The sequence below is a fragment of the Pistacia vera genome, unplaced genomic scaffold (assembly GCF_008641045.1).
Source record: "Pistacia vera cultivar Batoury unplaced genomic scaffold, PisVer_v2 Contig287, whole genome shotgun sequence".
Taxonomy (NCBI): Eukaryota; Viridiplantae; Streptophyta; class Magnoliopsida; order Sapindales; family Anacardiaceae; genus Pistacia; species Pistacia vera.
The window spans coordinates 371,730-399,712 of record NW_022196098.1 but is presented as its reverse complement, the minus strand read 5'-3'; the positions used below and the strand labels follow the sequence as shown (position 1 = coordinate 399,712).

The window sequence follows — 27,983 nt, the reverse complement described above, 5'->3', positions numbered from 1 at the left end:
GAAAAATTCCAGCCCCTTTCTCTTCTCTCCCACTCCAGAATGCTTTTTGCTTGAAACAAAGTTTGATTGATTTCTTTTGGTTCTTAAAGACTAAAGAGGATCTAGCAAATTCCTCTTTAGTTCGTTAAAGTTATCTTTGTGTGGACTACATTGATTCGATCCTATACTTGGGTCGATAGCGAAATCTGTTCAGAGACAAATTTGGAGGAGCCTCCAAACATGTGTATGATTTCTTAAACTTTAAACTGATTTTTCTGCAGATTCTATTATTATGTATAAACTGTAAATTTTTGCCCTAATCTTATAATTATTAAAAACTCTCTAAAATTATATAAAAAATCTTTTTAAAAATATCAAAGTCTTTCTAAAAATATCAAAATCTTTTTAAACAATAAAAAGGAAAATGAAATAAATCCTTTCTTCTTCTCATATTCTCGTATTGATTACCTTCGGACACGAAATCCCCTGCTCCAATAAAGACGAAGGTGGCATATTCTTATCTTTTTCTGACCAATTGAGTGACTTAGACATGTCAAAGATAGTAGCCTTGTTGACGTAGAATATTAATTAAATTTTTAAAAGAGTCTCTTTTAATTATTGATCACATGTTGATGTTTCTATCCCCAATTATTTGGTCTTCTGTTTGTTATTTTTTTTTTTTCTGGTGACTGGAGATGTTCGGGTCAATTTTCACAGGTCTCAACTAATATTTTAGGATTTTAAAATTGATAACCGGATAAATTTCCTCAATGATCACCCTTATTAACAATCTAAATAGTTTGAATTCAAGATCTTTTGAGTAATACACCTAAGAGTTTTAATTGACTGTTAGATTATCCAATAGTGATTATCTATACTTTGTATTATTATGAACAGAATAATTAAACAAAATTATTGTATATTTTCTATCACTGTGTAAACAAACAGTAGCATTCACATTATTTTTATTTGACTAAAACCACAAGGAAGTTGAACAATACGACAGCATAGATTTTCAATGTCATTGGCTTTTTTTTTTATTTTTATCTTTGAAAGATTAAGTTAAAAGAGTGAAAAATTAGTTTTTCATAATTAATTTGAATACAATTGGGTTGTTGAATGTGGGGTTCATGACGGCTTTGGAATTTAGGAATTGAGGGTTATCCTTGTCATTTCCCTGCTCCGGACTTGAAATCTTTCTTCATAAATTTTGCCCTTAATTGGAGAATGAATACTGTTGCCTTGAGTATTCTCTTTGAAAGAGTTGAACTCATCGTAAGAGTTGAACTCATCGTTTCCTTCTGAAATTTTCTTCTTGAAGCTGCGAATTGAATCCAGGTCCAAATTAAAAGAGGTAAATCTTTTTTTTTTTTTTTTCTTCCTGTTTTTGGAATTTTATTTTAGATTGCCATCAATTGCTATCAAATATTTAAATTAGATCAATGTTAAATAATATATACGTCAATTGTGAAGTAAAACATGCTTTCAGAAATTGAGATTGTGATTTCTCAACCTCAGAAACAAAGTGCTGGTGCGTTTTGATATTCTGCTTTATTGTGTATCCTAAGTTGTATATATAGTCTGCATCCCTTTATAATTAATTCATAAAATTGTATTGGACTTCTTCAAATTTAAAGTACAACTAGTTTCATCTGAAGTTATATAGTCTTATTATAAATTAAATTCAGCTTTGCATGATCCAAATTTCTTTGAAGCATTTATCTCAAAAATGGCTACTAATGATCAAGTGACAATTAACAGCCATGAATCTGGTCAAAAATGGCCGGATCCATCGATTTGTCCAGAAATTTTAAGAATAGATCTGCCATTCTTGGCCATATCCGGTTGGTCGTGCGCCGTTCAAGCTACTACCGACTGCAACTGGCGGTGGTGGCCGATAGTGGCTTGGGTGGGTGGGGTGATTTTGTTAAAATTTAAACTTTTATTGTAGTTAGGGTGCTTTAGAAAATCTCAAATGTAGGGGTTCAAAAAATAGTTCAAATAATAATAATAATAATAATATTATAAAAAAGAATGATAATTTAGTAATCTATATAACATACCCACTAATTTATTCTAATCTAACCAAACACATTTAGTATAACATTCTTATTGATGCTCAAGGTAATCTATCTTTCCATTAATATAACATTCTCAGTAATATAACATTTGCTAAACCAAACGCATCCTAAGTGAACTATAATAAGTGTCTAGAGTTATAATAGTCCGTAACAATAAAATTAATAATTCTTGATTTTAGTAAATGGGTGCGAAGAGTATTTTGTTTAGTGTAAATATTCCGACCTGAAAGACACATTAGCACTCTTTAGAATTAGACTACTAATATTAATTTTATTCGAGTAGTTTTTCTGAAAATATAGCTTTCAAAAATTATTCGTTGTTTGATTAGAATAATATAAAAGTTTTAATATAGAAGAAAAAGATCAACTCAAATTTAGTAGGGAGTATAAGCATATTTTTTAAATTTCAACACTTCAAAATAAGCTCAATAAGTGTCTATGAAATAAGCTCGGAAAGTGTTTATGGAAGAAGCTCAAATTTTAACCTTCTCACAATAAACATAAAATAACTTATTTAAAATTAAAAAAATTTTAAAATGCTTATCACTTCAAAAAAGTCTAATTAAGCAAAACTCTTCTTCTTATTTGCCAGTTGTCCTTATTTACACTAACCCATTGTTGTAACATATATACAGCATTACAGCAGGCTAGACTCTTCAACTTTAAATTATACTTTCATTGGAAAATCTTTAGTCTTCTAAATTAATCTATAATTTGAGAATATATAACTTTAACCAAAACTTAAATTTCTTTACAGGGGCCTGATTGTTGGCTTAAAAAAAGAAATTAAGCTACTTTAATTTGGCATTAATTATTTTAAAGCCTAATGTTATGCCCGAAAAAGTAGGGCTGACGTAGAGCCCAATCAGCATAAGTGGTCAGAGCTTAGATATAACCTGCAGCCATCCAGGCGCAGTCACGTCGCTTGATGACATGAGCAGTGTGATTCTGTCAATGCAGTGGGTGCGCCAGACCAGCAAAAGGCTGGAGAAGGTCCACATGTCCAATCCCTGCACAAATTGCGTAAATCGCTCTAGTAGGTGGGCAATGGGACGTAAAGAAGGAATTGCATGAAAGTCTAACCAACTCCCAGATCTAGTAATCATTACCTTAACCCATCCCACTATAAATAGAGGGCTCCTCTCTCATTTGTGGGATTGGCTAATTTCTCTCTAGAATAAGCATACACACACACTCTCTCTCTCTCTCTTTCTCTCTCACTTTTGTAACTTCTTGTAAGTTAGCTCGCTGAACGCAATCTGATCTCAAACACATTAATACAATACCAGTGGACGTAGGATTTGCTTACTTGAGCATCCGAACCACTTCAAACATTGTTCTTCTTCTTCTATCCAATTCAATAGCTTCATTATTTCTATGCACGTGTGTTATCTAAGTCAGCTCAGCGTTTTCCATGTGCGTTTGGTTGGTGTCAAAATCACACATCAACAGTTTGGCGCTAGAAGGAGGGCCTGATTTAGTATTCGTCCTTCATCAGGAGAATCTCTAACTAATTGGTCCTACAACAGCAAATGGCTCGTAGATTCAAATCTCGTGGGGGATATCCCCTCAAGCTCATGGCTTGATCTAGCTATCATGAGCTACCTGGAGAGGTTTAACAATACTCTGGAAACGGTTAACCAAAGGTTGGACCGCTTCGATCGGGTTGCAGCACCTGAATCAAATGAGGTAGTGCCACCGCAAAAAAAGCCTGCAGGTCGTATGAAAGCGCGTCAAAGAAAGGAAAAGCAAGTGACAAACAACGGCCTAGAGGCTCCGAGGGACCAACAAACACCGACCGCACCCCGGGTAGAATACTCGTGGCATAAAGACTCAGTGACAGGTCGCAGACCGAGCCATCCCATGCCACATCGCGCGAGCACTCCCACTCCCACAAAAGTGGAAGGCGGGGGGATTCCACTATCGCCAGAATAACGACCCCGATCGTCGTCGCCCAGGAAGTTCCTACCGTTCGCGGGTCAGTTCGCACCACTACGGAGGTCGGGATGGTTCCTCGAGCCATTCATCGCCATTGCATGACTCTAACTACCGTGCGTCAAGAGCAGTCAGAACTGCCAGCCGAGGCGAGGTGGAGTCCAATCTCCAGACTTTCCTCAACCGCAATCGAGAGGGTCGAACCCGCATGGGGGAAAGTGATCACCAGATAGCTCCGCTGCCTCAGATTGAGGAGCTACAGTGAGCTATCGATCAGTTAAAAGTTAGCCAAATGAGCGAGGGCATGCGGTAGAGGCGTCTCCCTTTTCGGTGGTTGTGTTAGCTGCCCATCTCCCGTCCAGATTCAGAATGCCCGATACGCGAGCGTTTGATGGGAATTCCAATCCGCAAGATCATTTGTATGAATGCAACGACCTTATGGAACTTCATCAAGTTTCTGATTTGGCAAAATGTCAATGCTTGGCGGTGACTCTTACATCTCAAGCTAAGCGATGGTTCAGGTCTCTCCCGACGGAATCGATCAGCTCATGGAATCAAATGAGGTTGACATTCTTGAGACACTTCAAGGCTAACAGGAAGTTCTCAATGCCTTTGAGCTACCTCAGCAACATAAGGCAAGAGAGGGACGAATCCCTCCAATCTTACATCGACAGATTCTATAGAGAGCTCCATAAAGTAGCTCACACTCCTAAAGAGTCCATTCGGACTCTCATCATAGCAGGAGTTTGTCCATAGACATATCTGTGGAAGGAGCTGCAATCAGAGGATGATGTTTCTCTCACTTGCTTTTACAGCCTTTCGGAGAAATACCTCCATATCGAGAACTCTGTGGCGGCGTTCCACCGCCACGACCCCGGCACTTCAAGCAGTGCACTAGGTCGGGGGGAAAATAGGAGGGCTGGTCATCAATGGGCTAACGATGATCAGCGAAAAGGAAAAACACATCAGTTTGAGCCCAAGAAGTCTTATGCTCCCGTTCCTCGTCGCGATTGCCACAGGAATCAATATACCCCTTTGAATGCATCTGCCTCGGCAATTCTTGACAAGTCAGAAGAGGCCAGTCTGCTCAGAGAGCCTTAGCCCATGAAAAATCCCCCTTCAACTAGAAACAGTAAAAAGTACTGTCGTTATCATCGGAACAATGGGCATCACGCCGATGAGTGTCTAGCTCTCAAGCAGGCAATCGAAGATCTTATCAAGCAGGGGCATTTCAAAGAGTATATTGATGACTCTGCTCTTGTAAGGGAGAAAAATCGAGAGGAACCAGGTAAGAAGCGTCGTGATCTCAAAGGTATCTGTAACATGGGGATAATTTTTGGGGGACCACACCTCGGGGGAAACTCGCGAGGTGCCTAGGAAAAATATGCTCATGCAGCCCATCACGACCCTATCTGTGTGATGAACATGACGCAGCGACCATTAAAGCTTTGCAGAGAGAAGGAAATCACCTTCTCCGAAAAAGACGCAGTCCGACTGCATCATCCCCATGATGATGCTCTCGCCATTATGCCCCAAATAGGACACTGTGACGTCCACAGAATGTTGGTGGATAATGAGAGCGCTGTGAACATCTTGTTCTAGCGAGCTTTCGAAAGAATGAACTTGGATGAGGCTGACCTAAAGCTCGCCTCAATCCCCCTATATAGTTTTACAGGGAATCACCTGATCCCCAAGGGAATGATCTCGCTTCCGGTCATGCTGGGTGACTTCGATGAAGTGACCAAGGTCATTGAATTCTTAGTAGTAGACTGCCCCTCCGCTTTCAATGGTATCCTGGGCGGCCTCTACTAAGAAACTTCAAGGCAGTCACTTCGATCTACCATCTCAAGATGAAGTTCCCTACCCCAACGAGGATAGGGGAGGTAAGCGGATCTCAGCGCGCATCTCGCAACTGCTATTTAAGGGCAGTGTAGATGGCGTGCAAAGGGAAAGGCATCCCCCGTGGCATTCCTAAACAGGCAATGGCGATCAACCGGATCGAACCACAGCCTGGCCTAATCAAGGATAATATGGATCCTCGTATCTAAGAATGCCCTTCCAATGGGCCAATTGAGGATCTATCGGAAGTATCAGTCGACCTAAATGAGTCGAGCCGAGTATTAAAGATTGGAAGCAATCTCAACCTCTAACTCGCTGACAACCTGACCAGCTTCCTCAGAAAAAATATAGATGTGTTTGCAAGGATGCATGCCGATATGGCTGGGATCAGATTTGCCATGCTTTGAACATCGATAGTGAAGCCAGACCGGTCCGCCAAAAGAGGACAACGATGGATATAGACCGATATGCTGCCTTGAAAATCTAGGTAGATAATCTCCTTCAAAATAGGTCCATCCGAGAAGCCCTCTACCCAAGCTGAGTTGCTAACCTAGTTCTAGTGAAGAAGCCCAACGGCAAGTGGTGGACCTGTGTGGACTTCACCAACCTCAACAAAGCCTGCCCAAAGGATAGTTTTCCCCTACCCAGGATCGACCAGCTTGTTAATGCCACCTTTAGACACGAGCTGCTGAGTTTTATGGACGCATACTCAGGATACAATCAAATTCCAATGTATACGTCAGACGAACAGCATACCTCTTTTGTCACAGATCGGGGGTTGTATTGCTATAGGGTTATGCCTTTCGGCCTGAAAAATACTAGGGTGACTTACCAGCATCTAGTTAACCAAATGTTCTCTGAGCAGATTGGAAGGTCGATGGAAGTTTATGTTGATGACATGCTAGTCAAGTCGTATGTCGCTTCAGATCACATAGCGCATCTTGCCGAGATGTTCGACATCATCCGGAGACATAGAATGAAGCTCAATCCTTTCAAATGCTCATTCGGGGTATCCTCAGGAAAATTTCTAGGATACATGGTTAACCAACAGGGAATAGAGATCAACCCCGAGAAATCCAAGCTCTCATCGACATGAAAAGCTCGACCAACCGAAAATAGGTTTAGAGTCTCAATGGGCGAATAGCGACACTTAGTCGCTTCATATCGAGGGTAACAGATCCCTGCTTGCCATTCTTCAATATCCTAAGAGCCGATAAGAAGTTTGAGCGGACTCCCGAGTGTGAACAAGCATTTTAGAGCATTAAAGAGTACCTCAAAAAACCACCTCTTCTGTCCAAGCCTCTCCCGCAAGAAATTCTGCTCCTGTATTTGTCTGTCTCTCAGTACGCGGTCAGTGCAACTTTAGTTTGGGAAGAGAGCAGGGTTCAATGGCCGGTTTATTACGCAAGCAAGCATCTGCTAGATGCTGAGATGCGGTATCCTGAAATGTAGCGATTGGCTTATATCCTATTGATTGCTTCCAGAAAGTTACGACCTTACTTCCACGCCCACACAATCCATGTAATGACCAATTACCCGCTCAAGCAAGTCCTCCAGAAGCTAGAGGCATCGGGTAAATTACTCAAGTGGGCCATGAGACTAATTCAATTCGATCTGCAATATAGACCGAAAGCAACTATCAAATGGCAGGCTATTGCCGATTTCATCTCAGAATTCTCATATCAGCTGATAAGAGAATCCGAGCAACAAGCTAGCGAAGTCACCCAAGAAGCTATTCAGAATCTGTCGACCGGGAGCCTATACATCAATGGATCATCGAACAGAAAGAGGGCTGGGGCAAGCCTTCTTCTCCTAAGCCCCGAGGGGACTCGTATTCATGGCATCTTCCGGTTTGGGTTCAAAGCGACCAATAATGAGGCTGAGTATGAAGCTCTGCTCACTAGGTTGCGATTGGCCAAAGAAATCGGATCAACCGCGATCAACATTCACAGCCACTCCATGCTGGTTGTCAACCAGATTTTGGGGGAGTATCAAGCCAAGGAAGAAAATATGATCTGCTATCTGAAGAAGGCTAAGGCCATGCTCGAGCCGTTCAAGCACTTCACGATCACACAGATTCCTAGAGATAACAATTTTGTGGTAGACGCCTCGACAAAGATTGCCTCGTCGATGGGCTCGGATGCACTGAAAAGTATTCCTGTTTGGTTCATAGAGGCCTCAGTGTCAGCTCGACTGAACAGGCGGTGAATACGGTAGAATCAATTTCCTAGATGACTCCTATCATTCAGTATCTCTGAGATGGGATCTTGCCCAACGAAAAGGTTGAAGCAAGAACCCTGTGAACAAGAGCTGCTTGTTACACACTCATCGGAGATCAGCTGTACAAGCAAGGGTTTAGCGCCCCTCTCTTCCGATGTGTAACCGATGAAGAAGCAGATTACATCATGAGGGAGATTCATGAAGAAATCTGCGGTAATCACATGGCTGCACGATCCCTCACCAACAAGGTTGTTCGTCAAGGGTATTATTGGCCCCTGATTCAAGAAGAAACCTACAACTTTGTTAAAACGTGTGACAAGTGTTAGCGGTTTGCAAATGTACCGCGAGCTTCTTCCCACTAGCTGATAACCATGTCCAGACCTTGGCCATTCTCTATGTAGGGAATCAATCTCATTGGACCCATGCCAGTTGATAAAGCGGGAGTCAAGTATGTGGTGGTCGCGGTAGACTACTTCACCAAGTGGGTCAAAGCAAAGCCCTTGGCCACGATTACCACTAAAAAGCTTAAGGACTTTGTCTTCAAAAATATTGTGTACCGCTATGGGATTCCTCATGCCCTTATCTCTGATAACGGGAAACAGTTCGATAACGAGGAGTTTAAGCAATTTTGCGATGAGCTGGGCATCCATAATAAGTTCGTCTCAGTTGCAAGACCGCAAGCAAATGGTCACGTTGAAGTTGTCAACAAAACTATCAAACACACTTTGAAGGCCAAACTTGGCACAGCCAAGGGAAATTGGGCCGATAACCATCCTAAAGTTCTGTGGGCATACAGGACAACTCCGAGAACGTCTACCTCTGAAACTTTTTTTTCACTAGCATATGGCTGCAAAGCAATGATCCCTATGGAGGTAAGAACCGGTTCACTTCAGAGGGATCTGTTCAACGAGACAGACAACGAGGCGCTCATACGCGCAAGTCTAGATCTAGTTGAAGAACATCCCAGCAAGGCTCAATTAACAATAGCAGCCTATCAGCAACGCGCGAAAAGATTCTTCGACTCTAAGGTCAGAAGAAGAGACTTTCAGGTCAATGACCTCATTTTAAAGGAAGTCTTTCTCGGTACTAGGGAACCAAGTGTGGCAGTTTTAGGACCGAACTAGGAAGGCCCATACTGCGTCGCCAAAGTGATAAGGTCAGGGACTTATCATCTCAAAAGTTTGAATGGTTTCAAAGTACCGCGAGCTTGTAATGCGGAACATCTTCAACCATATTATCAGTAATTCCGAACTCATCTTTTCCTTATAAAGTATTTTTAATCCTTATAAATAAAAGAATTACCTTTCCAAGTGTATAATTCTGTTCACATAGACTTGTTATAATTCTGTTCGCATAGACTTGTGCCAATGTTATTATAAACAGTTAGAATACGATCTCATGTATAACATAGGGTACGGAAATTATAAGTACTCATGAAAGATTAAAAAAGATATGTATTTATTCATTAATAAAAGGGGGAAGTACATGAGCCAGCAGGAAAAGATTCCAAAAATAAAAGCAATCATTGGCCTTCATCACCAATTCCCGGAGGCATGACCTCATCGTCCTCAGGCCGATCACCAATCATCTGGCTAGCTGTGGGCTCCTCGGGGACATACCCTGAAGGCTCTCCCTGGTCAGGTCCTTGAGCGGTCCCCACTGTATTCTCATCATCAAGCCGCACCATAGATTTAAGAATTTCTTGGTATTCCTCCAGGAGGTCAGATATATCCCTTTTAGGATTCTTCAGCCGTAAGGCATAGATCGACTCAATTGCCCATTCAGCAGCCTTTGACTTGATCTCCGCCCCTTGAGGTTGTATCTCTTTAGTCAGCGAAGTGACTCTTCCCTGACTGGCTTGGAGTTTGGCCTCAAGCGCCCACCTTTGCTTCTCAAATGCCTCCCACAGTTCACCCCTTTCTCGCTCTGCTCATAAGGCCTGCTCGGAGGTCGTTTTAAGCTCCTGGTCTTTCTCGCCAGCCTCCTTAGTGAGTCTGGCCACTGTCCTCTGGAGCTCTTTTATCTCTTCTCCGTGCCTCTCTAGCTCGGCCTTCTAAAAATCCACCGTTCGAAGAGTGGCATTCCTTTCATTCAGGTACTGGTTCGTCGAAGCGGTGGATAATTCCTTCTCTACCTCAGTGGCTTCTAAGTCCTACATAAGCCACGCTTCTCTTCCCTCAGTGTGACCTCCCCCTCGGTAACTCCCAGTCGGACCTTTTGTAGGGACAATTGCATGGAGAGCAGAGCCTGTGAACAAAAAAGAGTAACAAGTTAGCTTCCTTGCTATTAGAAAAGATAAATGTAAAGTCCTCGCCGAGGATAGCTCGTTCTACCTTGCTCAAGTGTTGGATGGATGTGGACATCAGTTCCACATGATTGGAATCCACAAACTACTCGAATGCCTCTGTGAGTCCGCATTCCAACAATGTAAAAACCATCGACTGCAGATGATCCAGAAGTTGTCCCATCGAATCCAGAACTAGAGTGTCCGTGCCCATGCCTCCAACAAGAGTCTTGTCACCTGCCGATTCCTTGCCGGGTCTCCTCCCAGGGTCTGCGACCTTGCTCTGCCCTGCTCACGGTGCTCCCGGAGCAGAATGCTTGGTAGGGCTGTGACCTCTCGGGCTGGACACCCAGGTCCTCCAGTTCAGACTCTAACTCTTTGGTCTGAATTTGCCTCCTCTTCTTGGGCCGTTGGGCCGTTGTCTTCTACCTCGGACGAACAGTCAAAGGCTAGGAGGTGCTCGTAGGTCAGATTGGAGCACCAACCGAAGGCTGAGAAGCCCTAGTAGGTCATATCGGAGCTCTCGATGTTGCCCCTTCGGCAGGGGAATCGCTGGGAGCAGCTCCAGTCGGTCTAGTGGCACCCATTCGAGGGAAAGTGAACTGCCTTGGTCGTGGCGATTTGGGCACCTTTGGAGGCATGGGTGCTACACGTGAACGTTGTTAGTAAAATAGTTCGCTGCATGCACAATAAAAAAATAAACCCAGGTTACGAAGCTTACTCGGTGGGGGCTCTAGGGTCCCTTCTGAGTTGAAGAAACCGTATTTCCACAAGTTTGCAGTTGTCATAAGCAATCTAGCATCGCGACTTTCTTCAGCCAGAAAGCCGAAGGCAGTAATCCTATCCGGATCCTCGAGGAGCTCTAAACTGGTCGTTTTGTTAACTATAAAGAAAGAGCTCGTTAGCAAAGACCAAAAGAGTTTGCAAATTCATAAAAAAGGAAACCCTACTTGGATCCTAGAAAAGGCAAATGTCATTGTGACGAAAGAAAAAGAACTTCATCTTGTGTGCTCCTACATTTCTCGGGTAACTGTGTATGCCTACTTCGATGGTAGTTCGCTTAGAAAGATAGTAAGAATCCTTGTCCTTACTTTTCTTCAGAATGTACGAGCAACCGAGCTCCACTGTAGTTAGCTCGCCCGATCCGCTCTCGCTACAAGCGATGTACATAGCCACGTCTGTCATGTACATGTTTGGCATGAGCTAAAGTGGTGCGATCCCAAAATAATTGAGGACCGACCTGACAAAAGGGTGGAAGGCGATCAACCCTCCACTCTTGAATATATTCTCGGAGATCGCAACCAGCTCCCATGGCAGATTCCAAGCTACACGTGTCCTATCTCGGAAGACATCTACGCGGAGAGCGTATTGGTCTACTATCTTTTCAAGATCCTCGACAGTCATCACCAACAGGATCTCTTTAGGGGGACCCACAGGAGGATCCTACGCAAGCGAGCTGGTCCCTTCCTCGGCTCTGGTCGTTGGGGGGTCCATTCTACTGTGGTATGCAAAAGCGACAAGCAGGGAATCGTTCAGTCCTCGTACTCTATTTTGTACGATGTCGTAGATCAACAAAGAAGAGTGACCGTCATGCTTCAAGAAACCAAATCGTTGTTCTCTTCCGTTGAAAAACTCAAGCGACGGCACATTCTCCCTCTTCCACATTAAATGAGCCCATGTTCGTATTTAATGCTCTGATAAGGAATGTTGTTTCAACATGGCTTGTATTTAATGCACATGGCTAGCACTTATTGCGCATAAGATGCATCTGTCAGAACAAAAGGTATTTCATTAAATGTATCCGCTACAAAAATGCAACGGATAACACCTAAAGAGGTCGTTACATAGAACACTTCGTCTTGTCAGTCATGAAGCGACATGACTTTTCGATCCTATCCCATGTCAGTCGCAAAGTGACATGACTCTCAATGTGTATCAAATCCGAAGCAACACGATCCCTTATCTTCTGTAAAAATTCCAAGTGTAATCAGGTCGTGGACTATGAAAGATCAAAATCATGGCGCTGATATGGTCTAAGAGCAGGTCGCTTATCCTTAAAATAATGGCCATCTCAGGTCATATGTATAAAAGTGTTACCTCGACCTCTTTGCAATAAGGTCGGGTCGACCAGAATCTCTCCAAAAGCGCCAAGTCACGACATAATATGTAGTTTCCGAGGTTTGATTCTCAAACCTTAAAAACTAGGGGACTTCAGTTATGCCTGAAAAAGTAGGGCTGACGTGGAGCCTAGTCAGCATAAGTGGTCAGAGCTTAGATATAACCCGCAACCATCCAGGTGCAGCCACATCGCATGATAACATGAGCAACATGCTTTTGTCAGTGCAGTGGGTGCGCCAGACCAGCAAAAGGCTGGAAAAGGTCCACGTGTCCAATCCCCGCACAAATCACGTAAATCGCTCTAGTAAGTGGGCAACAGGATGTAAAGAAGGATTTGCATGGAAGTTTGACAAACTCTCAGATCTAGTAATCATTACCTTAACCCATCCCACTATAAATAGAGGGCTCCTCTCTCGTTTGTGGGATTGGCTAATTTCTCTCTGGAATAAGCATACACACTCTCTCTCATTCTCTCTCTCTTTCTCTCATTCCCTCTCTCTTTTGTAACTTCTTGTAAGTCAGCTTGCTGAATGCGACCTGATCTCAAACACATTAATACAATACCAGTGGACGTAGGATTTGCTTACTTGAGCATCCGAACCACTTCAAACATTGTTCTTCTTCTTCTATCCACTTCAATACCCTCATTATTTCTATACACGTATGTTATCTAAGTTAGCTTAACATTTCCCACATGTGTTTGGTTGGTGTCAAAATCACGCATCAACACCTAACGTAGTGGACCAAACTTTTAGCTTTAAACTCTAATGATTCATCTAGTCATGCCATTATTTATTTTCTAAAGATTTTGTTCCATTATTTTCTCGAAATAGGTGTAACTTCTATCAGTGCAAAGGGTGCGCCAGACTAGCAAAAGGTTGGAGAAGGTCCACGTGTCCAATCTCTGCACAAATCGTGTAAATCGATCTAGTAGGTGGGCAACGGGACGTAAAGAAGGATTTACATGGAAGTCTGACCAACTCCTAGATCTAGTAATCATTACCTTAACGCATCCCACTATAAATAGAGGGCTCCTCTCTCGTTTGTGGGATTGGCTAATTTCTCTTTGGAATAAGCATACACACACACTCTCTCCCTCATTCTCTCTCTCTTTTGTAACTTCTTCTAAGTTAGCTTGCTGAACGCGACCTGATCTCAAACACATTAATACAATACCAGTGGACGTAGGATTTGCTTACTTAAGCATTCAAACCACTTCAAACATTGTTCTTCTTCTTCTATCCAATTCAATACCCTCATTATTTCTATACACGTATGTTATCTGAGTCGGCTCAGCATTTCCCACATGCGTTTGATTGGTGTCAAAATCACGCATCAACACCTAACGTGGTGGACCAAACGTTTAGCTTTAAACACTAATGATTCATCTAGTCATGCCACAATTTATTTTCTAAAGATTTTGTTCCATTATTTTCTCGAAATAGGTGTAACACTTTATCAAAGATTTGTAGAAAGAAGCATGGTCACCTTTCTTTTCTAAGATTTTAGTTTGAATTGATTCCAATGTATATTTATAATTAAGAAGGAAATTATATATTTATAGAATATTGAAGAATAAATTAATCTTAAATTTGTTTCTATTTATCTGACATTCAGTCTGTAAAAGCGCTTTCTTCTTACGCGCCAATGGATTCTGTTTCTACTGTGAATGAGGAAGCTGCATCAGGCACCAGATGCGAATTTAATCAACGTTTGCACAAAGCTGCAGCAAAAGGTGATATCCAACCGTTCACGGAAAACAATCAACGTCTTGATCTCATAGTAACACCAATTAAGAATACAATCTTGCATATTCACATCATATCTCCAATCCGAACCCCAAAATCAACAGAGTTCGTGACACAAATACTTGACAAATGTTCATCACTTCTACTACAAGTGAATGCAAATGGGGATACACCACTACATGTTGCGGCAAGATATGGGCATTCTGGTATAGTGAAAGTTCTTATCGAACGCGCAAAAAGTCAAAATGATGATTTAGAAAGTGGGCTAGGAGCAGAAGGTTCCAAGCAGCTGATGCTGAGGATGAGCAACAAGAAGGGAAATTCGGCCTTGCATGAGGCAGTGCGGAATGACCACATCGATGTGGTGAAAATCTTAACCAAAGAAGATCAAGAGTTTTCGCATTATGCAAATGATTTGGGCGAAACTCCGCTTTTCATTGCTGCTGAGAGAGGATGTCTCTTGTCATTGACTAAAATATTAAAAAGATGCAAGTCAGCCGCCCCCGAAGGCCCCTATGGAAGGACTGCTTTGCATGTTGCAGCCATGAAGTACCATCTAGGTAATTCCTTATCTATATTTTATTCAACCTGGAAAGCTGAAAATCTCTATTGTATGAATTTATTGGTTTATAGTCCATTAATTTTTACTACAAAATCGGAAACAGATGACTAATACCTTCCTAGTTAATCGTGTTTGTCTTCTTGCCATACCATAAATCCAAATAGTCAATAAGTCAATTAACAGACTAACAGTCAAGCAAGTCAACAGGTCAACAAGTTTTATATTTTAACATCCTGCCTTGAATTAGACCTCTTCTGACTTCAGTGCAGTTCAGCTCTTTCTAATCACTTTGTATTCTAATATCCTGCCGTAAATTGAAGTTATCTGACTGCAGTACACTAACTTCACTGCCTGCAATACACTTCAGCTTCCTTGATAATTGCATATCACAACATCCTGCCTTAAACTGAATCTCTATAATTTGGCACTAATAGTAATTCCATATCCTTTACACTTGTTATTACAAATGAAAACATCAGAACTGTTCAGCATCTTCAAAATATTATCAGAAGATAACTTTGCAATGTCCCCAATAGAGGTACCAAAATAGTGAAAGCAAGAGCAAAGAAATTTAACCAAACTGGAACAGCTGCAAATTTCTTCACAGTATAGGCAGCAATCTGTACAACTACACACATCCAAGATAAAGTGCAATGCAGATAGGAGCAAATTTCTTCATAGTACAGGCAGCAATTTGTACAAACCACACACCTCCAAAAAGTGCAATGTAGATAGCAAGCAGCAATCTGTATACCTCCAAAGACTTTCAAAGTATAATGCAAACATTATGCAGGTAGTATTCTGCACAATTTAACCAACTAACCAACTGCATAACTCCAACTAAACCAGCTACTTAATATCAAGATGCAACTAGCAATTTATACAACTTCAAAACTTTTCAGAATATAGGGTAGACATCATGCGGGTAGCAGACTTCACAATAGAACAGCTCAGATAATCAAGTTACTGAACAGGAGCAGAAATAGAAGCTTTTATAGTGAGTTTGTCTCTTAATTCAGCAAACCCGGATACTGACAAAACCTTAGTAAAGATGTTAGCCTTTTGATACTCGGTTGGCACATATTGAACTTTAAGATTATTGGAAGTAACTTGCTCTCTTACATAGTATGCATAATGTCACGACCAGCTTGCTTGGTGACTCAAGTGTGCTGCACGTTACTTAGTGGCTAAGTATACTTCATAGCTAAGTAAACTTAATGGCAAAGGAACTTTAAGGATAAGCATTATCCATTCCCAAGGTTGCCACCTAATGTTGCTTAAGGATTAAGTATACAATGTATCTAGTTATATTCTTTGAGGAGGTTTAGCCTATAAATAGCCGACTCCTCTTTGTAAAATTCATAAGTGGCAATCCTTCAATATAGAGTTTACATTTTCTCTACACTTATCTCTTTCATTTGCATACTTGTAGTCTTTGAGTTTATGTGAGTGTTAGGCTGCTTAACTCATTTTCTAAGTGTTAAGGCCGCACGAATTTAGGAAAGAAGTTAAGTGTGTGACAAGTGCTATCAGAGCCAGGTTGCCATAACCTCGGTATTTGATGGCAAAAGATACTGTCATTTCAACAAAGGGATCCAAGACGGCGGAGATGGAGACTTCCCAAGAACATGGTCGTTCAGAGAGAGTCGACCCTAACCCCAACCCCTCAAGGCAGAGAGGTAGGTCCAAAGACTTTATTTTCAGTTTTGACTCACGCCTATCTCGTGTAGAAGAAAGGGTGAGCACACAGTCGGAAGAGCTAGATCATCGGGTGGATGATCTAGAGACGGAGGTTACCGAAACCCACACTATCGTGAAAGCCATGTTGCTTCAATTGGAGGAGTCGTTAAGGGCCGAAATGGGGAAAATCCGTGAGGAGTTAATAGGGGAGCTTGCCAACACCTGTCATGTGTTCCAAACAGAAGTCAACAGCACCCTTGTTCGCTTAGATGAGGTGCAAGCTGATTTAGCGAGATGTAAGCACACCATGGTTACAAGGACCGGCAACAACATCATTGAAAGCCAGAGGATCGACGTCCCAAGGCCTAAAACCTTTGGTGGATCACACAAGGCACAAGAAGTTGACAACTTCTTGTGGGGACTAGACAAGTATTTTAGGGCTGTAGACGTCACGGAGGAAAGCTCTAGGATTGAAACTGCAGTCCTCTATCTCATGGACACCACAAGGCTGTGATGGAGGAGAAGAAAATGAGACATCGAAAAAGGTATCTACACTATCTCTAGCTTTGATGATTTTAAGAAAGAGCTTAGGCGACAGTTTTACCCGAAGAATGCTGAAGATGAGGCAAGAGCTCACTTGCGAAGGATCAAGCAAACAAGGACGATCCGTGATTACATCAAGGACTTCACCGACTTGATACTGGAGATCCCGGGATGTCCGACAAGGACTCGCTCTTAAACTTTATGGATGGGTTGCAATCATGGGTGAAAACGGAGCTAAGGTGTCAAGGAGTACAAGACCTTGCCATGGCCATAGCAGTTGCTGAAAGTTTGATTGATTATAGCAACCAAAAAGAGCACACAGGCAAATCCAAAGACAAGAAGGGTGGCTTTGTTAAAGGTGCGGGAGACAAGGGGCAATCTAAAGAGAGTAACCGGGACACCCGCCAAGACAACTCCTCATCCAAGGGTAAGGACAAGGGCAAACGTTGGGACAAGGGCTCCAACAAACCCCACAGCAATTGCTTCATTTGCAATGGGCTTCATTGGGTGAAAGACTATCAAGAGAAGAAAGCTCTCACTTCCCTCATAGCCAAGCATCAAGAGGGCAAGCAAGCCAAAAGTAGTAGCGATGAGGCACATGTGGGATCAATGCAACTTCTTAATGGGATCCTGTCTGCACCAAAAACCCAAGCCAAAAGGTTGCTCTATGTTGATATGGCCATCAATGGTAAGGCCACCAAAGCCATGGTAGATACGGGAGCTTCGCACAACTTTGTTTCAGTAAGTGAAGCATGCCGGCTAGGCCTCAAGGCTTCAGGAGGTGGAGGCACAATCAAGGTAGTCAACTCAGCGGCTCAACCAATACATGGAGTGGCTTGACATGTCAAAACCATAATGGAAACTTGCTCCGGCTACATAGATTTCTCAGTTGCACCAATGGATGATTACCAAGTTGTCCTCGACTTAGAGTTTATGGAACAAGTCAAGACATTTCCCTTGCCGTCAACCAACACTATGTGCATCATGGGTGGGGAACAAGCTTATGTGTTGCCTACTAGCCACTCTACCAAGCCGGAGACAACAGTGCTCTCAGCCATGCAATTCAAGAAAGGCATCAAGAAGAAAGAGGAAAGCTACTTGGCCATCCTCAAGCAGTATGACGACAAAGAACCAATCCCACCAGAGGCAATGCCCTGGGAGGTAGTACAAGTACTCAAAGAGTTTGTTGATGTCTCACCAAACGAGCTGCCAAAGGAACTACCACCTAGAAGGGAGGTAGATCATCAGATTAAGCTAGAACTAGGCGCCAAGTTACCTACCAAGGGTCCTTACCATATGGCACCATCAGAGCTAGCGGAACTAAGGAGATAGTTGTAGGAACTACTAGATGCAGGGTTCATCAAGTCCTCTAAAGCTCCCTATGGCCCACCAGTTTTGTTTCAAAGGAAGAAAGATGGTTCCTTGCGCATGTGCATAGACTACCGAGCACTCAACAAGGTATCAGTGAAAAATAGCTATCCCATTCCTTTGATTGCCGATCTTTTTGATCAGTTGAGGCATGCCCACTACTTTACCAAGCCAGATCTATGGTCAGGTTACTACCAAGTGCGTATAGCTGAAGGCGACGAGCCAAAGACCACTTGTGTTACAAGTTATAGGTCTTATGAGTTTTTAGTTATGCCATTTGGTCTAAAAAATGCATCAGCTACTTTTTGTACTTTGATGAATAAGATATTCCACCCATACCTCGACGTTTGTGGTCGTCTACCTAGATGACATAGTAGTGTCTAGCAAAACCTGGGAGGAGCATGTGCACCACCTAAAGGAAGTGTTCCAAGTCTTGCGGGACAACAAGTTATACATCAAGAAGGAGAAATGCTCTTTTGCCAAGCCGAAGGTAATGTTTTTGGGTCACAAGATCAAGGATGGGTAGCTTATGATGGAAGATGACAAAGTGCGGGCCATTCAAGAGTGGGAAACACCCACCAAAGTGCCAGAATTACGATCCTTCCTTGGATTAGTAAACATACAATTCTAAATAGGAATAGAATTATGAGAGTCCAATTAGGAATTCAAATATGAATCCTATTAGGAATAGAATATCCCATATACTACCTATAAGTATAGGGGTGAGAATCAATTCAAGGTTATGAGAGAATGAGAGAATGTGAGAACAAGTGGTATTAGAGCTTTAAGTTGTGACCTAAAGAGATAAGTTATGTCGAGATGGTGGATGCACATAAGATACGAACTACAACGGGCTCAAGTTGTAGGTGGAGTGGTTCTGAAATATTTGAAAGGTACTAAAGATTTAGCATTATGCTTTAGGAAGTCAGACTTAGAGCTACAAGGTTATGTGGATACTGATATGGCTGGTGACATTGATAATTGCCAGAGTACCACAGGTTTTGTCTTTACGTTAGGTGGTACAGCAGTCAGTTGGGTTTCAAAGTTATAGAAGATTGTTACTCTTTCTACTACAGAGACAGAGTATGTTGCTATGATAGAAGTTAGTAAGGAGCTAATATAGTTACAACGGTCCCTAGAAGATTTCGGTCAGAATTATGAGAGGGGCGCTTTTTATTGTGATAGGCAAAGTACAATTCACTTGGTAAAGAACCCAGTCTACCATGCTAGGACAAAACACATAGAAGTTCGTTACCATTTCATACGCTCAGTTTTGGAAGAATGAGTTATAGCTCTCGAGAAGATTGAAGGGAGTAAAAATATAGCTAATATGTTTATGAAGGTGGTTACCATTGAGAAATTGAAGTTGTTTATAACTTCAGTTGGACTTCTCGCTTGAAGAAAGAAAAGTTGATGCCGCTGCTGATGGAAGTGAAGAATTGAAGATATGTTGAACTAGTCTCCAAGTGGGAGATTGTTGAGATTGTGGAGCCAAATTCAAGCCAAATTAGAGTTGGATTAGGACATAGGTTTTCCTAATTTGTGTTTAAGTAGAATTGTTTTCTTTTAGGAATACAATTGGGAATATGATTATAATTGTATTAGAAATTAAAATATAATTCCTATTAGGATATGGGTTTGAGTCATATTAGGAATAGTATCCCATATAATACCTATAAAAAGGGGTTAAGTGCTAGAGTTATACATCACAAATTGAACAGAAGGCAAAGCTACAATTAGAGAGTGAGAGCCACCAAATAGGTTCTAGTGAGTGAGCCAATTTGTGAGGCTTGTGAGAGATTTTTGTAATTTATTTTCTTCTTCTTTATAGTGAAATTCCGCAGCGGCAAACTAGACATAGGTCTCATATGGAGAGTGAACCACTATAAATCTTGTGTTTGTGTATGTGGTTATTTGTTTGTCCTTTGTTCGCATTATTTTTTCGCTTTTAGGGATTTAGGATTTACTAGTATTCAATTAACTCCCCTTAACAACTGGTATCAGAGCTCTAAGTTGTGACCTAAGGAGATAAGTTATTTTGAGATGGTGGATGCACATAATAGACAAACTACAAAGGGTTCAAGTTGTAGGTGGAGTGGTCCTCAAATCTTAACAGCAAAATTTGGCATTGTTACTTTGCAACCTAGATGCTAGCAAAGTTGGACAAGTTTACTCTATGACTTGGATGTCGTGATGGTGGAGCACTATCTTCGTCATGTTCATCGTTGTAATGGAAAACTCCTGTTCATCGCTGTGATGGAAAACTCACCAAGGTGTTGATTGTTGGGATATTGTGGCTTGTTTTCCTATTTGTTCCCATGAAAATTGTATGTCTTTAGGAAAACTCTTTAGTAAAGAGTACTATTTTAAATAGGAATAGAATTATGAGAGTTCAATTAAGAATTGAAATATGAATCTTATTAGGAATAGAATATCCCATAATCTACCTATAAATATAGGGGTGAGAACCAATTCAAGGTTACGAGAGAATGAGGAAATGTGAGAATACAGGGTATTTGATGTAAGGGTTATTAAACACCATGAGGAGAGTGTCTTAGAAACTAGAATTGTTTCCACTCTAGGTACTGGGTTGAGCGTGGTTAGAAACTAGGATGTTTCCACTTTGATTTATGTACTAGGTTTATGGTGTTGTGTACTCTTATATATTGTGTTCATGAAACTATAATAGATTTCTCTCATCCGTGGATGTAGGCGAGTTATGCTGAACTATGTAAATATTGTGTCTCTTTGTGTAGTGTGATTTTGTTCTTATGTTATTCATCTCGAATGCATGTTTTTTGCTACGTGATCTCCTAAGACAAAAGGTACCAGAGTACGGGTAGACCCACGAGTACAGTACTCATTTTGTTAGGTCTAGACTCCACTTTCATCAACTTCTTGAGTCTTATACTTATGGATTGAACAAATTAGCATGATGAGATTCATAAGCATCATTTTACAAATTATACCTTACCTCAAGGACTTTCAAATTTTTATTCTTCTTATGATGTTTTTTCATTTGAGGAGTTTTTCGCCTTTATCTTTTGAAGAAATTGTTACATTTTATTCTTTTTAAAGAAATATTTGTTTTTGTTTTTGTTTTGTTTTTTTTTTTTTTTTTTTTTTTTTTTTTGTTTTTTTTGGGGTAAAAATTGGCATTAGATCTTGAAAGGAACTTGTTATATTTTCCAACTATGATGCACCAAAATCATCATATCTTTTCTCTTGAAAATTTGGCATAAAAAGTGGAAAAAAAAATAATTTAATATTTGCACTATGCATGGTATTATTCTTTTGATCAATGATTTTGCATCTATCAAAAGAGATTGAATAACTCTTTGTATATTATTTCACCTTCACTAAGAGGTTTTGAGTCAAATTAGGGACATAAAACATCACTAATAAGCTTTAGTTACCTCTTTGAGTGTACAATGCAATTGTACTTTTACCTTTTAACAGTTAGTAGCTTCCTATCACCAATTTACTTTAGAATAAAAGTTTTGATCAAATTCTATGAAATTGTTGCCATTTCCAGTCATATGCTACAAACACTATTCAAGTACCATATATTCGTTGGTTTGGCAATGATAGCATTCTTGCATGAATAGAATAAATACTCTTCACTTTCTTTCTTTTTTAATTATGAAATTGACCTCGTTGTGCTTTTTATTTTAATACCAGCAGTCTATTTGAGAATGACTAGGGATACCACAGCGTTTGCATATTGATTTTTTTGCAAATAATGCCAGAATATGTCATATGTAGGCTATAGTACAATATGATACCACTTGTAGGAATAATTTCACAACGGAAGATAATTTTACAGCGAATTTTATTGATAATATTTGAATCTAGTATTTCAGAATTTTACTGACCTCATGGGCTAGCCTCTTTTGTATTTTGGCTTTTTTTTTTTTTAATTATTTAAGAATCACTAGGTATTTATATATAGGTTCTTAATCCTAGTTACATCCATGCATTTTCCTAAACTTTAGTGGCTTAGTTTCCCGATCGTATCAACTTTCCTATATCTGCTAGGACTAGAACTTCACCTTTATCCTAACCCAAGTCTAGTTCTTTTTTTTTTTTTTACTAGGATTACAAATAAATTTTCCAACACAGGGAATCCACAAAAGAAACGAAAAGTTTACCTGTGGAGCCATTTCCTCCACAGGTAAACTTCGCTTTTAAAGTGACAGGTTTACGACAAATTTATGAAGTCTTAAGGGGGCGTTTGGTTTAGGGAATGTTGGATTACTGAAATCTTATATTACCTTGAAGATTACTATGAATCTTTAGGAAAATGTGTTTGGTTAGTTGGTGGATATGTTATATTTATATATTTGGTTAGGGAAAATAAATTGGTGGGTATGTTATTTAAATTACTAAATTGCCCTCTTTTTAAATATTAATATAATATTATTTTTATTATTAATTTTTGAATAATTTTTTTTAACCCCAAATATTTCAGATTTAGCTAAAACACACCCGCTTATATAAAACTTTAATTTATGACAAAATCACCTTCACTCCCTGCCACCACCGCCAGAAGTTTCTGAAAGTCGTCTTGAGTAGCTCACCGTGACCACGAGACTTTGATATGGTTGTTTCTGGTCATATTGATGGGCAGATCTATTCTAGCCATTTTCGGCCAGATTGATGGATCTCGCCATGCCATTATCGCCCAGATTTGGCCGCTAATGGCCAGGGATCTAGCCTGATATGGCTGTTTTTGGCCATCAATATGGCCAGAAACGACAATAGCGAAGTCTCTCGGAGCCTCCCAGCGAATTTCGGTCATTTTCAGGGACTCCGATGACTTTCCAACGGCAATCCATGGTGGTTGGCCCGTTGCCGGCAATGGTGGCTGGGTGGCAGTGGTGGTCTGTAATTTGATTTAAATATAAGGGCATTATTATCCAAAAATTTAATTAAACAAGGGTAAAATTGAAATGGTATATTAATGTAAAGTTATTTTAAAACAAGGGTATTATTGTCCAAAATTTTTATTAATAAGGGATAGAATTGTAACAAAAATAAGATTACCTTGATAATCTTACAATACCTAAAAAAATAGAAATAATCAGATAACCTTCAATATTACCAACAGTAACAACTACTAGTAAAGCAAGATTACTAGAATCTTATATTAGTTAACAACCAAATATGGTAATCAAGTAATATAAGATAACATAACCTCAATAATTTTCTATTACCTCTAACCAAACGCCCCATAAAGGATTTTAGAGAAAATTGATAATGATTTATGATTTATGATTTAAAGAAAATTTAAGAGGAATTCTAAAACTAGAGAAATTTTTGTATAAAATTGAGCGCTAACTCTCATTTCTTATTGAATTAACCCTTCTATTGGATTCAATAAATTTCATAAATTATTGACATATTTCACTTTGTTATATTATGAGAATAAATCATGCTCCTTTTGTTCGAGGTATTTGCACTGTAAAAAAAGAAATCTGGGAGGTGTTGCTCAAATCAGGTCTGGTACTATATGTAAAATAATTTCATGAAAAGGACAGGATAAAAGATTTCCAATGAAGATATATAAGGTCGATGAATTTACTATGCAGTTATATAAAATAGATATGAATGAATTGTTCTTCCGTTTCAGGAATTACAAAAGAATTACTTATGAAAAGAAAGAGTTTGGCAACAGAGATAGACCAATATGGATGGACTCCACTTCATTATGCTGCATATTACGGTTGTTTTGACATTGCAATGTTGCTTTTACACTCTGATACATCTGCTGCATATGTTGGTGATAAAGAACGAATGATGACACCTCTTCATATGGCAGTCAGCCAAACACATCCTTATCCTGGTTGGGCACCTAAGAGTCACAGAGCCCAGCATGCAAAGATAATAACAGAAATTATATCCCGATGTCCAGATTGTTGTGAAATGGTTGACAGCCAGGGATGGAATGTTCTTCACTTTGCCATGACTAAGTTAACAGTTAAACAGTTGAATACTTTGCTAAGAAATTCAATTTTAAGGGATCTTATTATTGAGAAGGATACCAAAGGAAACAATCCTATCAATGTGCTAGCCGCATGTCGTCCAAGGGTAATCCCTAAAATACTGAAAAGCTTTACAGGTGTCAGATACCGTTATGCCAACAACAACAAAGCTTATTATCTCGATGGCGTGCAAGAAACCGAGCATCTTCAGCTACAGGTACTAAATTAATACCCTAGCCTTTTAAGTTGGTATTATAGATAGAATTACTCTCTTCCTCACATCACTTTAGCTACACTTTGTGCTTGATTTTGGAAGGTCATGCTTGGTTTCAATAAATTGATTAATTTATGTACACCATTTATTATATTATCTCATTATTTAAATGTATAATTTTAAAATATATTGTCATGTAATTAATTTATAAAAAATGCATATAGACAAGTTTCTTTTATATATATATATTTCTTTGACGGGTATTACCTGTCAAGAATGGGGTACATTTAATAGAATTTTAACCAAATCTTTAACAGTTAACTAAATCCTTGACAGTTATTAAACTGTCAAGTATTTAGCAGAATTTTAACCAAATCTTTGACAGATAGTTAAATCCTTGACAGTTCAATAATTATCAAGGATTTAGTCGAATTTAAAATTTTTTTTTTTTAAGAATTTTAGCCAAATTGTTGACAAATTTCACACTATCAAGATTTCGTTTGTTAACTTTTTCTTTTAATTAGTGAAATTTCTTTATTATTACATATTAAATTATAGAATAGTCGAATGAAATGCTTCATAATATTATGACCATTCAACAATATGTATTGAGACATCGAACAATTGATCGAATAGTAAATATATTATCGTTGCTCTGGTAAAACAAAATTGAAAAACAGTATAAATTTTACAATATTGCAAAAACAGTAATGAAAAGTTTGATACATATATAGATAGAACCCAAATTTAGGCAGCAGTATGTAAAGAAATACAAGGGATATATTTTATCAGTGACCTACCCTTACATGAAGAAATTTAAAATCACAGTACGTTTACTCATCTGACTCCTAAGACATGGAACAATACACTTCTTACAATTGAAAGCAAGAGATGCTTTAGCTAGACGCCGCTTCTCGTCAGGGGTCAAATTCACACTGCCAGTATTAGGACTAGTTTCCATCTACATAAGAAAAAGATAAAGCAACCTTACATTAAGAAACTTCACGAAATCCAGAAAAACTTCAGATACGCTTCTACAAAAAAAGTTGTTATAAAAGAGATTTCAGTTAAATTTGATTGAGATGCGCCAGCTTAGGCTTCAATTTGACAAAGGGAGGTCTAAGAGATTTCCAATTTCAGTGCAAACATAATCAAGTCCTAGTTAGCAGCTAACTAAAGTTATTAATCTGTACAAGTGAAAGAACATAGTGTAGTTCAAAGCATTTCCTAGAAACAACCCTGTAAATCATTCATTTTAAAGCTTCAAGCATGCCATCATGGCATAAAAATGAGGCATTGATAAGAACCCACTCCAAAACTCAACAATTTGGGCTAGGTCATGGGTCTTTCATGGACTTGGATAGAACTCTCCTTGGAAAACCGGCTTGCCAAGGGAGGGTGCCCAAGCCTTTATAACCCACATGCCCACCCTTTTCCCTTTCAATGTGAGATCCTAACATTCCATCACGCTTCCGCAACCGACATTCACGTCGGCCTCTTTACCCTTGTTGGTCTCTTTACCCCTTGGGTGACTACGCGGATCCCCTTTCCCTCGGGCCTCTATACCTTTTCTTGGGGTAGTAGCCCCGGTCCAAGGGCAGCCTGCCACGCGTACGTTGTCACATAGGCATAGGATCATGCTCTGATACCAATTGATAGGAACCCACTCCAATAACTCAACAATTTGGGCTGGGCCATGGGTCTTTTATGGGCTTGGGTAGAACTCTATTTGAAAAATCGGTTTGCTGAGGGAGGGTGCTCAAGCCTTTATAACCCACATGCCCACCTTTTTCCCTTTCAATGCAGGATCCTAACAGTCACCGAAGCAACTCCTCATACCTGAAGTTTAACCTGAACTCTCTTTTTGGGTATCTTCCAAAAAGTCGAGATCTTCCTCTGACAAATTATTTGATTTATGTCCAATGCCTTGCTATCATGACTTGCGGCTTGAACCATTACTTTTCCTTTGTTCTCAGATAAACGATTACTGTTTCGAAGTAAGATTGTTAATTTTCTCCTAGACAATCTTTTTCTCCTAAATTTTTTACTTTAAGTCCTGGACAGTTTTGTGAAGCACACTTCATCATCTTTATCCATCCAATGGTATTGACATTAAATTTAACTAAATTTATCTTCTATCTTATCACTGTTGGATTATAAAAGATAAACTGTTCTTGTTTAAATTAAGTCAAAAATTGAAATCACAGTATCTCAACCCTTTATATTGAATTTTACCATAATATCTTAATTTGAACAGTTTTCCTAATATTTCTTTGAATAATATTCAATATGTATTACAGCAAGAAATCCTAAAATTGTCAACTTTTAATGGTATTGGACCATATCGACATGGAATTATTCGTAAAGATTCGAAGTGGATATTCGAAATGCTCCCTAGATATGAGAAAACAACAGATACCGAAATGGTGGTTGCTGCACTCATAGCAACAGTAACTTTCACAGCAGCTTTAACAATGCCCGGCGGCTATAAAAGTGAAACAGGCACCGATCAAGGCACGGCATTGCTAAGTAAAAAAGCTGCATTTAAAGCTTTTATTATAACAGATGCTATGGCCATGGTATTTTCCCTTTTGGCAGTCAGTCTCCACTTCTATTCATCATGGAACCTGCACAAACATTGGCAATATCGTAAGCAGACCCGTCCGATCATCACGTGTGCGATAATGTCAATGGTGGTCGCTTTTTCTACAGGCACTTATGCGGTATTATCACCTTCTTTGGGGATTTCCATTGCCACTTGTTTAGTCGGCTTAAGCTTCTTCGTCCTGTTTATTTGCATAGACATCAGGTTGACGAGGAAGGGGGTTAGAATAAATAGAGCTTAATTTGCAATAGTGAGAAAGCTCAATGATGTTGTTGTCCTACATTTGCAATTGTATTTTGTTATAATAATCGAAAGAAAATGTTAAGAGGTACCCTTTTGGAGTTATGTTTCATTGCAATTTACAGACTGATGCGACTGGTAAAATAAAAAGACTAATTGATCAGTTTCTTCTCTATCATCATTTATAGTTAGCTAACTATATTTTGATAAGATTTCAGCTATCATACTTGGAAGGTATTGATGTCTTTTATTATTATTTCTCATTGAATATTATCAGTCTGCGTATTGATGTCTTTTATCCCCATAGAATGCCTAACAATTAGTTAATGGTCCTCTGGTGAAAACTTTGGGCATTTAACAATTTTGAAGTAGTATGCTTTGTTTCCATGGAGATCATTGATTTCTAAGAATTTTTTTAATGGTATGTTTCGAATGTGAGTGGAATATTGGTTCTGCGATTAGATATAATATGTGTGCGAATGGATGTTGACTTTGTTATAAAAGAGTGTAATTGATTGCGCTTACTATATGTATTATAAAATCAACTTTGGCAACTTAAACCTAATAAACTAATCAAAATATA

The 27,983-nt window shown here is 39.7% G+C and overlaps 1 protein-coding gene across 2 annotated transcripts; it reads left to right on the top strand.

The window, feature by feature from the left end:
* Positions 1-92: 92 nt before the first annotated feature.
* On the top strand, positions 93-27,528 carry LOC116134397 (ankyrin repeat-containing protein At2g01680-like). Of its 2 annotated transcripts, XM_031420075.1 has the most exons (5): positions 93-223; positions 1,130-1,333; positions 14,074-14,764; positions 23,990-24,558; positions 26,856-27,528. In XM_031420075.1, exons 3-5 carry the CDS (start codon positions 14,104-14,106, stop codon positions 27,399-27,401), a joined length of 1,776 nt encoding a protein of 591 aa, XP_031275935.1. In that variant the 5' UTR covers positions 93-223; positions 1,130-1,333; positions 14,074-14,103; the 3' UTR covers positions 27,402-27,528. The 2 variants fall into 2 exon arrangements, with proteins under 2 accessions (XP_031275935.1, XP_031275936.1); XM_031420076.1 differs by lacking the exon at positions 93-223 and having other exon boundaries at positions 1,107-1,333.
* Positions 27,529-27,983: the final 455 nt, after the last annotated feature.

Bases quoted from the DNA above. Each gene is read 5' to 3' on its own strand.
- LOC116134397 (XM_031420075.1), top strand. From the start codon at position 14,104: ATGGATTCTGTTTCTACTGTGAATGAGGAAGCTGCATCAGGCACCAGA. The intron at 14,765-23,989 runs GTAATTCCTTAT...CTTCCGTTTCAG, and splicing joins AGCCATGAAGTACCATCTAG to GAATTACAAAAGAATTACTT. The intron at 24,559-26,855 runs GTACTAAATTAA...TATGTATTACAG, and splicing joins CCGAGCATCTTCAGCTACAG to CAAGAAATCCTAAAATTGTC.